The sequence below is a fragment of the Gossypium arboreum genome, chromosome 11 (assembly GCF_025698485.1).
Source record: "Gossypium arboreum isolate Shixiya-1 chromosome 11, ASM2569848v2, whole genome shotgun sequence".
Classification (NCBI taxonomy): domain Eukaryota; kingdom Viridiplantae; phylum Streptophyta; class Magnoliopsida; order Malvales; family Malvaceae; genus Gossypium; species Gossypium arboreum.
In genome coordinates, this window is record NC_069080.1 from 99,444,226 (window position 1) to 99,455,494 (window position 11,269).

Below are 11,269 nucleotides of genomic sequence, written 5' to 3' on the forward strand. Positions count from 1 at the left end.
TGAATGTGTATTAGTGAAATGATGTATTTGGTTATGTGAATGTAATGCTTTAATTAAAGCTGATTTTATTCCTTGAGACTTACTAAGCATAAAAATGCTTACCCGTTGCTTTGGCTCTCTGTCTTATAGATTTTGCTCGATAGCAATCGGATTCGGGATCATTAAAGTCAAGTCATCCACACTATCAACGCCTCTATTTTGGTATAAATTTTGGTTGAACTTTGAAATGGCATGTATAGGACTACCCTTGTTGGTTTAAAATGTGGTGATGTATATGTATACGGCCATGCGAAAATGGCTCGTAAAAGTGAAGAATGAACTTAGACTATTTGCGGTTTGTATATATATATATGGTGTCATGATGTGACTATGAATTGGAAATGGGAATGTTCGTCACATGATCAGCCATTGGCATGGTTAAAATGATCATATGTGGACCTATGTATGGCAAGACTAGTTGGTTCATGGAGACTACAAAATAGGTAAGACCTACCTTAAAAAACAGATGCTGCCAGCTGCAGTAACGTGAATGTGAAAAATCACCAAAATTTGTAGGAATGGTATTAAATAGTGAATCAGCTATGTAAATTAATCTTGATGAGTCTATTTTCATATGGAAGAAACGAAATGGTCATAGGAGTTACTTGTTAAGAGATATTAAAGCTATTGTGAGACAGGGCCAGAATGGTTTCTGGGTCCCCTGTCGCAACTTTAAAATTTACTATAAATTATGCAGAAAGAATTAGGAGTCATGCCTTATATGTGCAGATTCCATTTTGAGTCTAGTTTCATTAGAAATAAACGGCACCAGTATTAAAGCCCTGTACAGAGAGATATTCAAGTTGTAACGCGCGAAGGTCAGAGCAGTCGATCCCTGTAACATGGGTGACTTTAACTAATAAACTGTACCAATTGGCCCGACCAAAATTCTAGAAATAAATCCATGGATGGATATATGAGTCTAAATTCATGGAAAATTTACGAAACCAGTTTCCGAGTTTTGAAACTCGAGATATGATTTTTAAGGTGACAGTGACGCAGTTTTCCAGCCCGACTGGAAATGTCAAATTGGTGGGCAAAATATGTGGACTTGGCTTGTTAACCCCTCGTGTCCGACACCGGTGATGGTCTCGGGATCGGGGTGTTACAAAATTCATTACCAACACATATATCAAAATGACCAAAGTTCCTATACATGCCATATACTTAAAATACTTAATTTCAAATGTACTAAAGAGATAGTTGGATAGTGTGATGAAGTCTTCGATGGTCCTCGAATCTGAGCTAGCTTTGAATTCACTATAAGACATGGAAAATTAAACAATTTAAACTATAAAGCTTAGTAAGCTCGTATGAAGATATTAAGCAATACTTACCATTTAATTTACCATTCAAAATATGCATATAACATACCACAAAATTATTAACCACAATGTTAACATGTATTCAATCATCTATATAATCATGAGCTCACTTCTTTCATATGTTCGATGTATATATAGTTTCTGTACATACCTGTTCTGATACGTATCTATTCTCACTATTTCATATCTTCGATATATCGGTTGAACCATTTGGAATAATACATGATACTCAGGAATCTCGCACCCTAAGTGCCAATATTTATAGTCGAAGCTATCTCAATAAATCTTGCACCAAAGTGCCAATACATAGCTATCTCAATATCATATCTCAATAATGTTCACTTTCGAGCTATCAACAGGTCTGCTCAAATAAGTTGATGGTCATGACATAACTACACAGTGCTGCTCACATAAGCTGACGAGAATCTGCAACACATGCTGGATAACTCAGCCACCAGTAGAACGTACGAACCAGCACCCAAAACAATAATAATCCCTAATGACACGTCATTCGTATCTTAATCTATTCCTAAGGTTCAACCGGGATTTCCTCACTTGCCGATTCATCGTCGAACATGTCCGTAGATTCGTACTCACAATTTATGCAATATCAAAGCATTTAAAACACAATTATAACAAAGCTTATTACATACAAACTTACCTCGAATGTAAAAACGATGAATTAAGTTGATTAATCCGAAACCTTATTCTTTCCCTAATCTAAATTCGTATTTCGACTTCTTGACCTAAATATAATCAAAATTAACTTATTTAATAGTCACTCTATTCAATTTAATTCAAAAACACACAATAAGGAATTTTTACATTTTTACCCCTAAGATTTTAACATTTTTACAATTTAGTCCTTATTTCATAAAATCACAAATTCATGCAATTCAACCAAAACCCATGCTATCCAAATTTCAATTAGGTCCCTATCAGTCCATATTTTTTTTATTTATTTCACACTTTAACCATGAATTTTACACATTTTACAATTTAACCTCTAATTGACAATTTTGCCAAAAATCACTTTACAAATATTGTTTATCTAATAACAAGCATGCATTTTCTATCATTAAACACCAAAATACCCATAGATTCATCAATGTAAAAAACCCTAAACCTTTAACAGTTTTGCAAAATAGTCCCTAGGCTAGCTAATTAAGCTGCAATAATCTCAAAAACATAGAAATCATTAAAAACGAGACAAAATTGAACTTACATGCATGAAAATTTTCTTGGCCGAATATCAAGCTTCTCCCATGGCTAATTTAGGTTGAATTTTCGGTGGAGGAAATATACTAAGGAAGATGATGGCTTTGTTTTTGTTATTTTACTTAATTCAATTCATTAAATTACTAAACTAAACTTAACTATTAACATTAAAACACTAGATAAAAATGTCCATAAATGTCCACCAACTAAAAAATTGGTCTAATTACAACATAAAGATCTCCACCTTAATATTCCATAGATGTTAGACACCTTTAACTAATAGAACACAAGTTTTACATTTTACGCGATTTAGTCCTTTTTATCAAATTAAACACTCAAACGATAAAAATTCTTAACTAAATTTTCACACAATCATAATATCATGCTGTAAATATTAAAATAATAATAAAATAATTATTTTGACTTCAAATTTTTGGTCTTGAAACCACTGTTCCAATTTGACTGAAAATGGGCTGTTACAAAAGAATTGAGCACAAAGGTTGTTTGATTGATCTTTAAGCTTTGATAATCTCTTTAATTGTTGTAGGGTATTTTGAAGTTGTTATTTATACCCTCTAATTGATTTCAAACTTTTGAGGTTGTTGTGGTAGTCAATAGAGTCGTTGGGGATGTGAAAACTAAAGCATTTAATACACTTGTAACAACGAGTATCGAGACCAGATAAAAATTTATTGATATTTTTTGCAATAAATGCTAAATTCAATTACCGTTGGAGTTTAACGATCGATACCAAAACAATTTTTGTCGATACTTTATGAAATGGTATCGATACCGTATCAATACTTTGTTGATTTTGTTAAAAACATAACGCCATTTTGGTATCATTTATTTAAAGGGTATCAATATTTCAAAATTATTAATACTTGGCCAAAAAGGTATCGATACTTTTTGGCTTGGAGCAATTCTGATTTGTTTGAAAAACAATTTTATTTGTTAAAATCATTTTAACTTGATTTTAAAGTTGTTTCAAAAATTTTCTAAGAGTTAAAAGTAAATATGCAAAAAATTTCTCTTAGAATTTAAATTGAAAAATCATTTTGTCAATTTTGTTCAATTTTAAATTTTATTCAAAAACACTTTAATTTGTTATATCAAAATATTTTATCAAATAAAGCTTGCATTAACAATTAAAAATGAGCCCTAAGGGATGAAATGAATACGATGAGTCACCATACTCCAGAAATGAGCAGAATGGTATAAAAACCAAAGCAAAAGAGATTAATATCATGGTACATAAATGATATGATCTTATTGACATATTGTATAAATGCATAAATGAATGCTTAATCATGGAATGGTATGGAATTGGTATGAATTGAATGATTGTTAATGGTTTAATAAGTTGAAGATATATATGTAAAAATGTTTGTAAAGTTGTTTTGGACTTGTTATAGGTATGTTACATATGCAAATTGATGATAGAAAATTGCTTGTCACTTTGGCACATGAATTGGTTGAATATTAAGTGCATATAAGCATGTTTTATCTTGAGATGTATTGTTAATGCTTGTTATATATATCTTGAATAAAAAATGTACCACTGAGCATTATTGCTCAGTAGACGGTTTTTTTTTTCTGTGTGCAAGTTCAGGTGTTTCTTAAAGTCCCAAGATTTGAAGTCAGCATCTACAGTACCGTTTCTAACTCAACAAAGTTTGTATAGAGCATTTCATTTTGGTATTTTGGCATGTTGTTAGGGACATTTTGTTTAATGTCACAAATGGTTAAGTTGTAAATGCATGTGTTAATTATGTGAATTGATTAGTGTATATGCTTATAAAAGATGTGGTAATGTTGAACATGGCGTTTTAGGCTTGTTTTAATGAGGAATGGTTGAAATTGAAGTCTTGAGTTTTGTAATACATGGTTGATGATGTTTTGGTAAGGTTCATTTAGGTACCAATTTGAAGTTTTTGAGTTGTAGGGATTACGTCGCGATGACATACCCCCAATTTCGTGACAAGAATTAGTTTAGGGCTCACTTACGATGATGTAGCCTTTAGGTCACAACAAGCCCTAGTCAAAAAGTCACATCACAACGAGAAAACCCCCAAAGTCGCCACATCAACTCAAAATTTTGTAACATTTATAATTCGATCCTAATTTAATAAAAGAGCTTTCGTAGGCTTGTCTAAAGCCCATAATTGATAATGCATTGTATATTTAACATGAATTACTTGTATTTAAATATATTTTGACATTGAATTGGATATTATTGATTGTAGTTGCTTTGACAATGAATGTGACAAATTGAACTCGAACTCGACGATCGGGTTGGGTATTGAGGTGTTACAAATAGAAGTGGATTTGTATGAATGGAAGTGGACTTGTATCGGTAGATGTCCCAAGTATCAATAAAAGTTTGGAGGAATGCTTGGGGTGCTCTCTAACTTGCTTTTATCGGTAGAGCTTCCTCTAAGTATCAATGCAATTTCTCATAGTTTAAAACACTTAAAAATATTTTGGATTGACCAAAAAGCATTTAGATAAATTATAACACATTTAAAACATGTTTTAGAGTAGTTTTACAAGTCTTTGAAATGCTTTGAAAATATTTAACAAAATTTTAATAATTATTTTCACCAAATGAATTAGGAAATATAAATAAAAAATTATCTTAAATATTGCTATATTAAAACTTATGACATCAAAGCTAACAAACATTATTTAAGGATCAAACACAAGACCGACAAATTCAAGTGAAAATTTCTTATCACTCCACCAATAATAATTTGTTAAAATACTTTTAGAAATATATGTTTTAATATAAAACATTTCCACTCACCCATATCGTGGGTGTGATAAAATCTATTACTAATAATGTTGTTGATTAAGTTGGTGTCATAAATTAACTCAATACTAACTTAGGAATGATGATAACACCATTATAAATAATTGCATTCATTTAATATTCTTAATCTGATTTACTCACATTTTAATCTAATTTTTTTAATTTTAAGTTTGTAAATATTTTACGTGGCATTATTTATTAATTTTAAACAATATATTTTATTATTTATTTATGTTATTTTAAACACCTGATTTTCAAACTCATAAAATTTTGTTTGTAATAGTTTTTTTGGTCAAACTTTTAAAAATAATTAAATAAATTAATAGTAATACACTCAAAAACTATTTTACCCATTTTTCTATAAAAATTTAGAAGTGAAGAACTGAGAAAAAAAAAAAAGACAAAAAAGAAGGGGGTTAAAGAATAGATTTGGTTGGTACTTCCTCTAGTAAAAGATACCACTTGAATCACTTCTATTCCTCTCTTCTGTTGCTTTCACACTTCGCTGACACCCCCAGTTATCAAAAACAACGACCTTCCTTTCTGATTTACGCTTCCGTATATACCACTTAACCCTCCTTACATTTTATTTATTTATTTTTCTCTTTTGTCACTTTCCTAGAATTTCCCTTTTTTTTTTTAGTTTCCCTTTCCAAAGAGACAAATCTGTTTTAAATCTTAATCTGGGTCCTTCAAGTTTAGCCTTAGATCCTTTGTTTCTTTTTCAGATTTGAACTCTACCCATTTCCAGTTCTCTATTTTCCTGTACAAATCAAAGGGGGAAAAAAGTTTAAATCTTGGATTTCGAGAATTGGGTTCTCTTCACTGGGAGCTTATACTACATTCCAGGTAACAAAAAACTGTAGTTTTCTTTTTTTAATTATACTTTTGTTTGACTTGTTTGAGTGTCCTTTTAAATTTGGAAGGTTGATATGTTTATTGGATTTCTGGACAATAGGGGGAATTGGGTGTTAAATTCAACATCCAACAAGTAACTTTCTTTTATGAGCTAAGATGGTGTTCAAATCCAAGATTAAATGGGTTGCATTATTAGTTTTGACTTTATCATTGGGATCAATGGTGGCTCATCTTTCAATGACAAAGTTTTCAAGTATGAATTTAATCCAGTATAGCGCAAAAGATGCTTTAAGCCATGATTTTCCTAACATTGTATCGCCTGTAAGTTCTTTTTTTTTTTTTTTTTTGCGGATTTGGATTCAGATTTTAAATGTTCTATCTTCATTTGTTTGCCTGTAATAATGTTGATTTGATGATCTTTATTTTGTTCTTTTATGTTGATGAAAGGTCATCAGAAATAAGAGACTATGGGGTACTGTCAGGTCCTTGGAGTCTTTGCAGCCATATGCAAACCCAAGAAACAGCTATCCTGGTATTGGATTTTGCTTAAACCTCGTAATTATGTATTTATGCTTATTTAGTGCCAATATTTAACTTAACATTCCCATCTATTTCATCGAGTAACTTTGTTCAATTGATATGATTTTGGAATGGAATAATGATGGATGTATCTTGGTGATGACAATCTAACTAGAACTTGCACTTTGGATCATATTTTTAGCATTCTTAAGTATCACATTGCCTGAATCGATATCTGAATGGAAATTCGTGATTAATTGAAAAAAGATGGAAAGATGCGGATAGCTGAAGTTTCAAGAATGTCATAGCACTGTCAATATTGAAACGTGAATGAGGAGTTTCGTTTTGATGATAAAGATGAAAGATACAGATTACATTTATTGTAGTTTGTTTAAGTCTGATAGAACTGGTTTGTAATAGAGGCAGGCAATCTAAAGAGTTGCTAACTACGAACTGTTAATAGGTTTCCTATAAGAACAAGGAAAGATTGAGATTTTCTACGATAGTGTAGTCTGAAAAGAACTATTTGGAGAAAAGTCCATGTAATCTGTTTTTTTTTTTTTTTTTGTCCTTGTTGCTTGATAATTTGTTTGGTCTGTTAGCGACTGATCATCTCTCTTTTAACAGTTCCTAATGAAAATACTAATGGTTTCATCTTTGCAAAGATCTTTGGTGGATTCGAGAAGATAAGATCTTCGGTATGATCTATTAGATCCACTAAAGTTATCTTAGTACTATACTTTGTTGGCCGTTCATAACATTTTTGTTAAATTTTTAGATATGTGATCTTGTCACCATATCCAGGCTTCTAAATGCTACTCTTGTAATTCCAGAGATACAAGAAAGCACTCGTTCAAAACAAATCAGGTATAGTCACTTACTGATTTTTGTTATTCATTTTTAGGCCCAATATGAAATATATTCTTATCCCCTTTCGTTATTATACAGTTATAAATTCAAGAGTTTCTCCTATCTTTATGACGAGGAGCAATTCATTGCCTCACTTAAAAATGATGTGAATATCGTAAGAAGCCTGCCTGAGCATTTGAAGGCTGCAAGAAGAAGCAATGAGTTCCCTATTTTCAAGCCCAAAAATTCAGCTTCTCCAAATTTTTACATCAAGGAAATATTACCAAACTTAAAGAAAGCCAAGGTTGTTGGGTTGATTATTACAGAAGGAGGATGCCTACAGGTAGATGAAAGTCTTATAATTGTACATAAACATATGTATCAGAACTGCGAAAAAAAGGGTTCAAGCAAGCATGATGTGTATACGTTAAATATTTGTTTTTTGAAAAATGTTCACTGTTTCTGGTGATTTTCATGCTTTCTGATTATATGTCAATATATAAGATTAATATTAAAGCAGTAACGTTACCTTTCAGTCGATTCTTCCACCTAGTATGTCCGAGTTTCAGAGGCTTAGATGCAGGGTTGCTTTTCATGCACTCCAGTTTCGTTCTGAAATTCAGACCCTTGGTCGACAGATGGTAGAGAGGTATAATTTTCGTTTGCCTTTTTGCTAAAGCCTTAAGAAATGAGACTGCGAGTGTGAAATACATGAAACTGATCCATTGAGCTCGAGATTTATCTGATTCCTTGTGCTACTTGTCTTTTGCTTGTTAACATGTCTGGAACTATAACCACACAACTATTGAATGCCTGCTTTTGATGAATCCGAGCTTTGTAACCTTCCTGCAGGCTACGAGCGTGGGGACAACCGTTCTTATCATATCATCCTGGTTTAGTAAGGGATACCTTGGCATATCATGGCTGTGCTGAACTTTTCCAGGTCTGCTGTTTACACCTCTTCTTTCCGCCATCCTTTTTGTCTAGCCTAGGTTGCATCTTTTCTTTTCAAGCATTTGATTGACATATTTGTCCAACTTTCTGCATTTTTCATTCATCTTTAGCGTTGGTGTTTGTTGTAGGATGTTCATACAGAACTTATACAATACCGAAGGGCACAGATGATCAGGCAAGGGATCATTAGTGACAAACTAAACGTTGACTCCCACTTGCACAGAGAAAATGGTTCGTGTCCTCTCATTCCTGAAGAGGTATGCTACAAATTGAATTCACTGTTGCAGCCCTGGGTCATGCTAATGCTTTGTATGTGTTTATTTGTGTACTATTCCTTGATAGTCCCAACAATTCCTTGTTTCTCTCCTTTTTGAAGTTCTTCTGATTGAAAATTAAATATCAAGGTTTATATGCACTAATTATTGAGGGTTTTTTTTTCCAATAAATATTGTTAAGTTTTTATTGGTTCTCCTAATAATGAGAGCGAACTATGATAAAATGTGGATTCTAATGCAGTCTTTATTGGTTCTGAATTCTAATTTGTTTCGAAAAAATGGTGATTAGCAAAGACTCAGTAACCACTTAAGAAAGCTCTAAGCTAGCGCTGCTAAAAATGAGGGAAACAGCTTTGAAACAGAGAAGTGCTAATTGATTGAAATCTTTTGCTTTATTAGCATATGTGGCAACAGCCTTGGAACCACATACATATTCGGTGATGATAAATGCTACGTAGGGCTGGAAAAATACAATGGAGAGAAAAAACAGGACTGAAAGAGATGGAAAACCAGGAGAGAAAACGAGAGGGGTGGAAATAGAGAACAAGTTGGAAACAAATTGATTCGAATGATCAAATACTATTGTAGCACATTACCTTAATGAAATAGGAAATCTAATCTAACCTTTTTCAAAGTATAGCCTAAAAAGGGCTTAAGGTAGTCCATCATCGAGAAGACATAAGGATGTTTAGTGATATTCTTCACTTATATTTGCCTATTCCCTAATTTTTGCAGGTTGGACTTCTTCTTCGTGCAATGGGCTATCCTTCTAAAACAATTATATACTTGGCAGGTTCTCAAACTTTTGGTGGTCAACGTCTTCTGATCCCTCTACGTGCTATGTTTGCAAACCTAGTAGATCGGACTTCATTGTGCAGCAAGACGGAGTTGTCAGACTTGGTTGGTCCTGAAACACCTCTTCCTTCTGATATTTTTCAACTACCTCGTCCTAAAAGTGAGTCGGAACTTAAAGAAGAGTGGAACAGGGCTGGTCCCCGGCCCCGGCCCCTTCCTCCACCTCCTGAGAGGCGCATATATCCACATGAAAAAGAAGGCTGGTATGGCTGGATTACTGAGACAGACAAAGAACCAAACCCATCACCAAGGGATCTTAAGATGCAGGCTCACCGGTTACTTTGGGATGCCCTTGATTATATAATATCTGTGGAAGCAGATGCATTCTTTCCTGGTTTTAACAACGATGGTAGTGGATGGCCGGATTTCTCAGGATTGGTTATGGGACAGAGGTTGTACGAGAGGGCTTCTTCTAGAACTTATCGACCAGACAGGTTTGATATGCAGATGCATTCATTAATATTTTTGAATTAATTAAAGCAGTATTTTATCCCCCCTTATTCCTTTTTCCTTTAATGGTAAGAGAGAAAAGAATTTCGTAAGTTGCACAATTTTCCTGTAACACCATCCTTTGTATTTTGTTCGGACAGGAAAACTATTGCTGCGCTTTTTGACATTACCCGTGATAATATGTACCATCCCAAGCATGACTGGACACTCTCTGTCAAGGAACATCTCAACAAAAGTTTGAGCGAAGAAGGCCTCATCCGGCAATCGCTGTTGTCAAAGCCAAACTCTTTCCTATCGCATCCACTTTCTGAATGCTCTTGTAGAATTTCTTCTCTCGAAATAACAAAACAAACAGAAGGCAAAGACGGCAGGGTTTTATATGGAGATGAACATGAGTGCCCCAAATGGATGCAGTCAGCTGAGGCTGTAGGGGTACAAAATGACGACATTGAATCAGCTGAAGATGATAATGATGTGGTCGAACAGCAAGAACGCAATGGCCCTGATTTCACGACTAACTTAACTTCTATGATCGATCATGATGAAGAATGGGATCCTAATGACTAACTGGATTATACAGATGAGTAGATAACGCAATTTCCTCTTTTATAGCACCACCTGGCAGAATTGAGCATACGGTGAAATTCTTCCGTAATGAAAATTTTCGTGACTTGGAGGGTAACAACCGAAACCATTCTTTCATTTCATAGTTCCCCTATAGTATTTTGAGACAAATAAGGTAGTCAAATTTTGTCTTTTTGAGTAGATTCTTTCAAAGTTATCCGGTCATAGAAAACCAAAGATTTTATTTATATGGCTTACACATCAAAGTTTTCTAACATGAGAACAGTGGAAAGATTTGATATGCAGTGATGAATTACAGTCTGTGTCGAAAAAAAAAAAAGAAAAAGATTCTTTTCTCCTTCAGAAGCTGAAATCCTTTGTGATCTTTGAAATGGTGCAACATTTCCTGTTGTGCCCTTTTTTTATTGTTGAAAGTGTAAATTTGTATTGTTATGATCATTCTTTTATTATGGATTAATTGAAATTTATTAAATTTTTTTATATGGTGATTAAAGGCAAATATTGTTAAAGATTAAAAGAACTGGGTTGCA

General features: G+C 33.2%; 1 protein-coding gene across 1 annotated transcript; it reads left to right on the forward strand.

The window, feature by feature from the left end:
* Positions 1 to 5,771: 5,771 nt before the first annotated feature.
* On the forward strand, positions 5,772 to 11,219 carry LOC108474238 (protein EMBRYO SAC DEVELOPMENT ARREST 30-like). The gene is made up of 11 exons (XM_017776179.2): positions 5,772 to 6,243; positions 6,353 to 6,573; positions 6,700 to 6,784; positions 7,399 to 7,469; positions 7,550 to 7,638; positions 7,720 to 7,963; positions 8,157 to 8,269; positions 8,473 to 8,563; positions 8,703 to 8,831; positions 9,585 to 10,138; positions 10,295 to 11,219. The coding sequence occupies exons 2-11, from the start codon at positions 6,409 to 6,411 to the stop codon at positions 10,719 to 10,721; spliced, it is 1,968 nt and encodes a 655-aa protein (XP_017631668.1). The 5' UTR covers positions 5,772 to 6,243; positions 6,353 to 6,408; the 3' UTR covers positions 10,722 to 11,219.
* Positions 11,220 to 11,269: the final 50 nt, after the last annotated feature.

Bases quoted from the DNA above. Each gene is read 5' to 3' on its own strand.
- LOC108474238 (XM_017776179.2), top strand. From the start codon at position 6,409: ATGGTGTTCAAATCCAAGATTAAATGGGTTGCATTATTAGTTTTGACT. The intron at 6,574-6,699 runs GTAAGTTCTTTT...TGTTGATGAAAG, and splicing joins TTCCTAACATTGTATCGCCT to GTCATCAGAAATAAGAGACT. The intron at 6,785-7,398 runs GTATTGGATTTT...CTCTTTTAACAG, and splicing joins CCCAAGAAACAGCTATCCTG to TTCCTAATGAAAATACTAAT.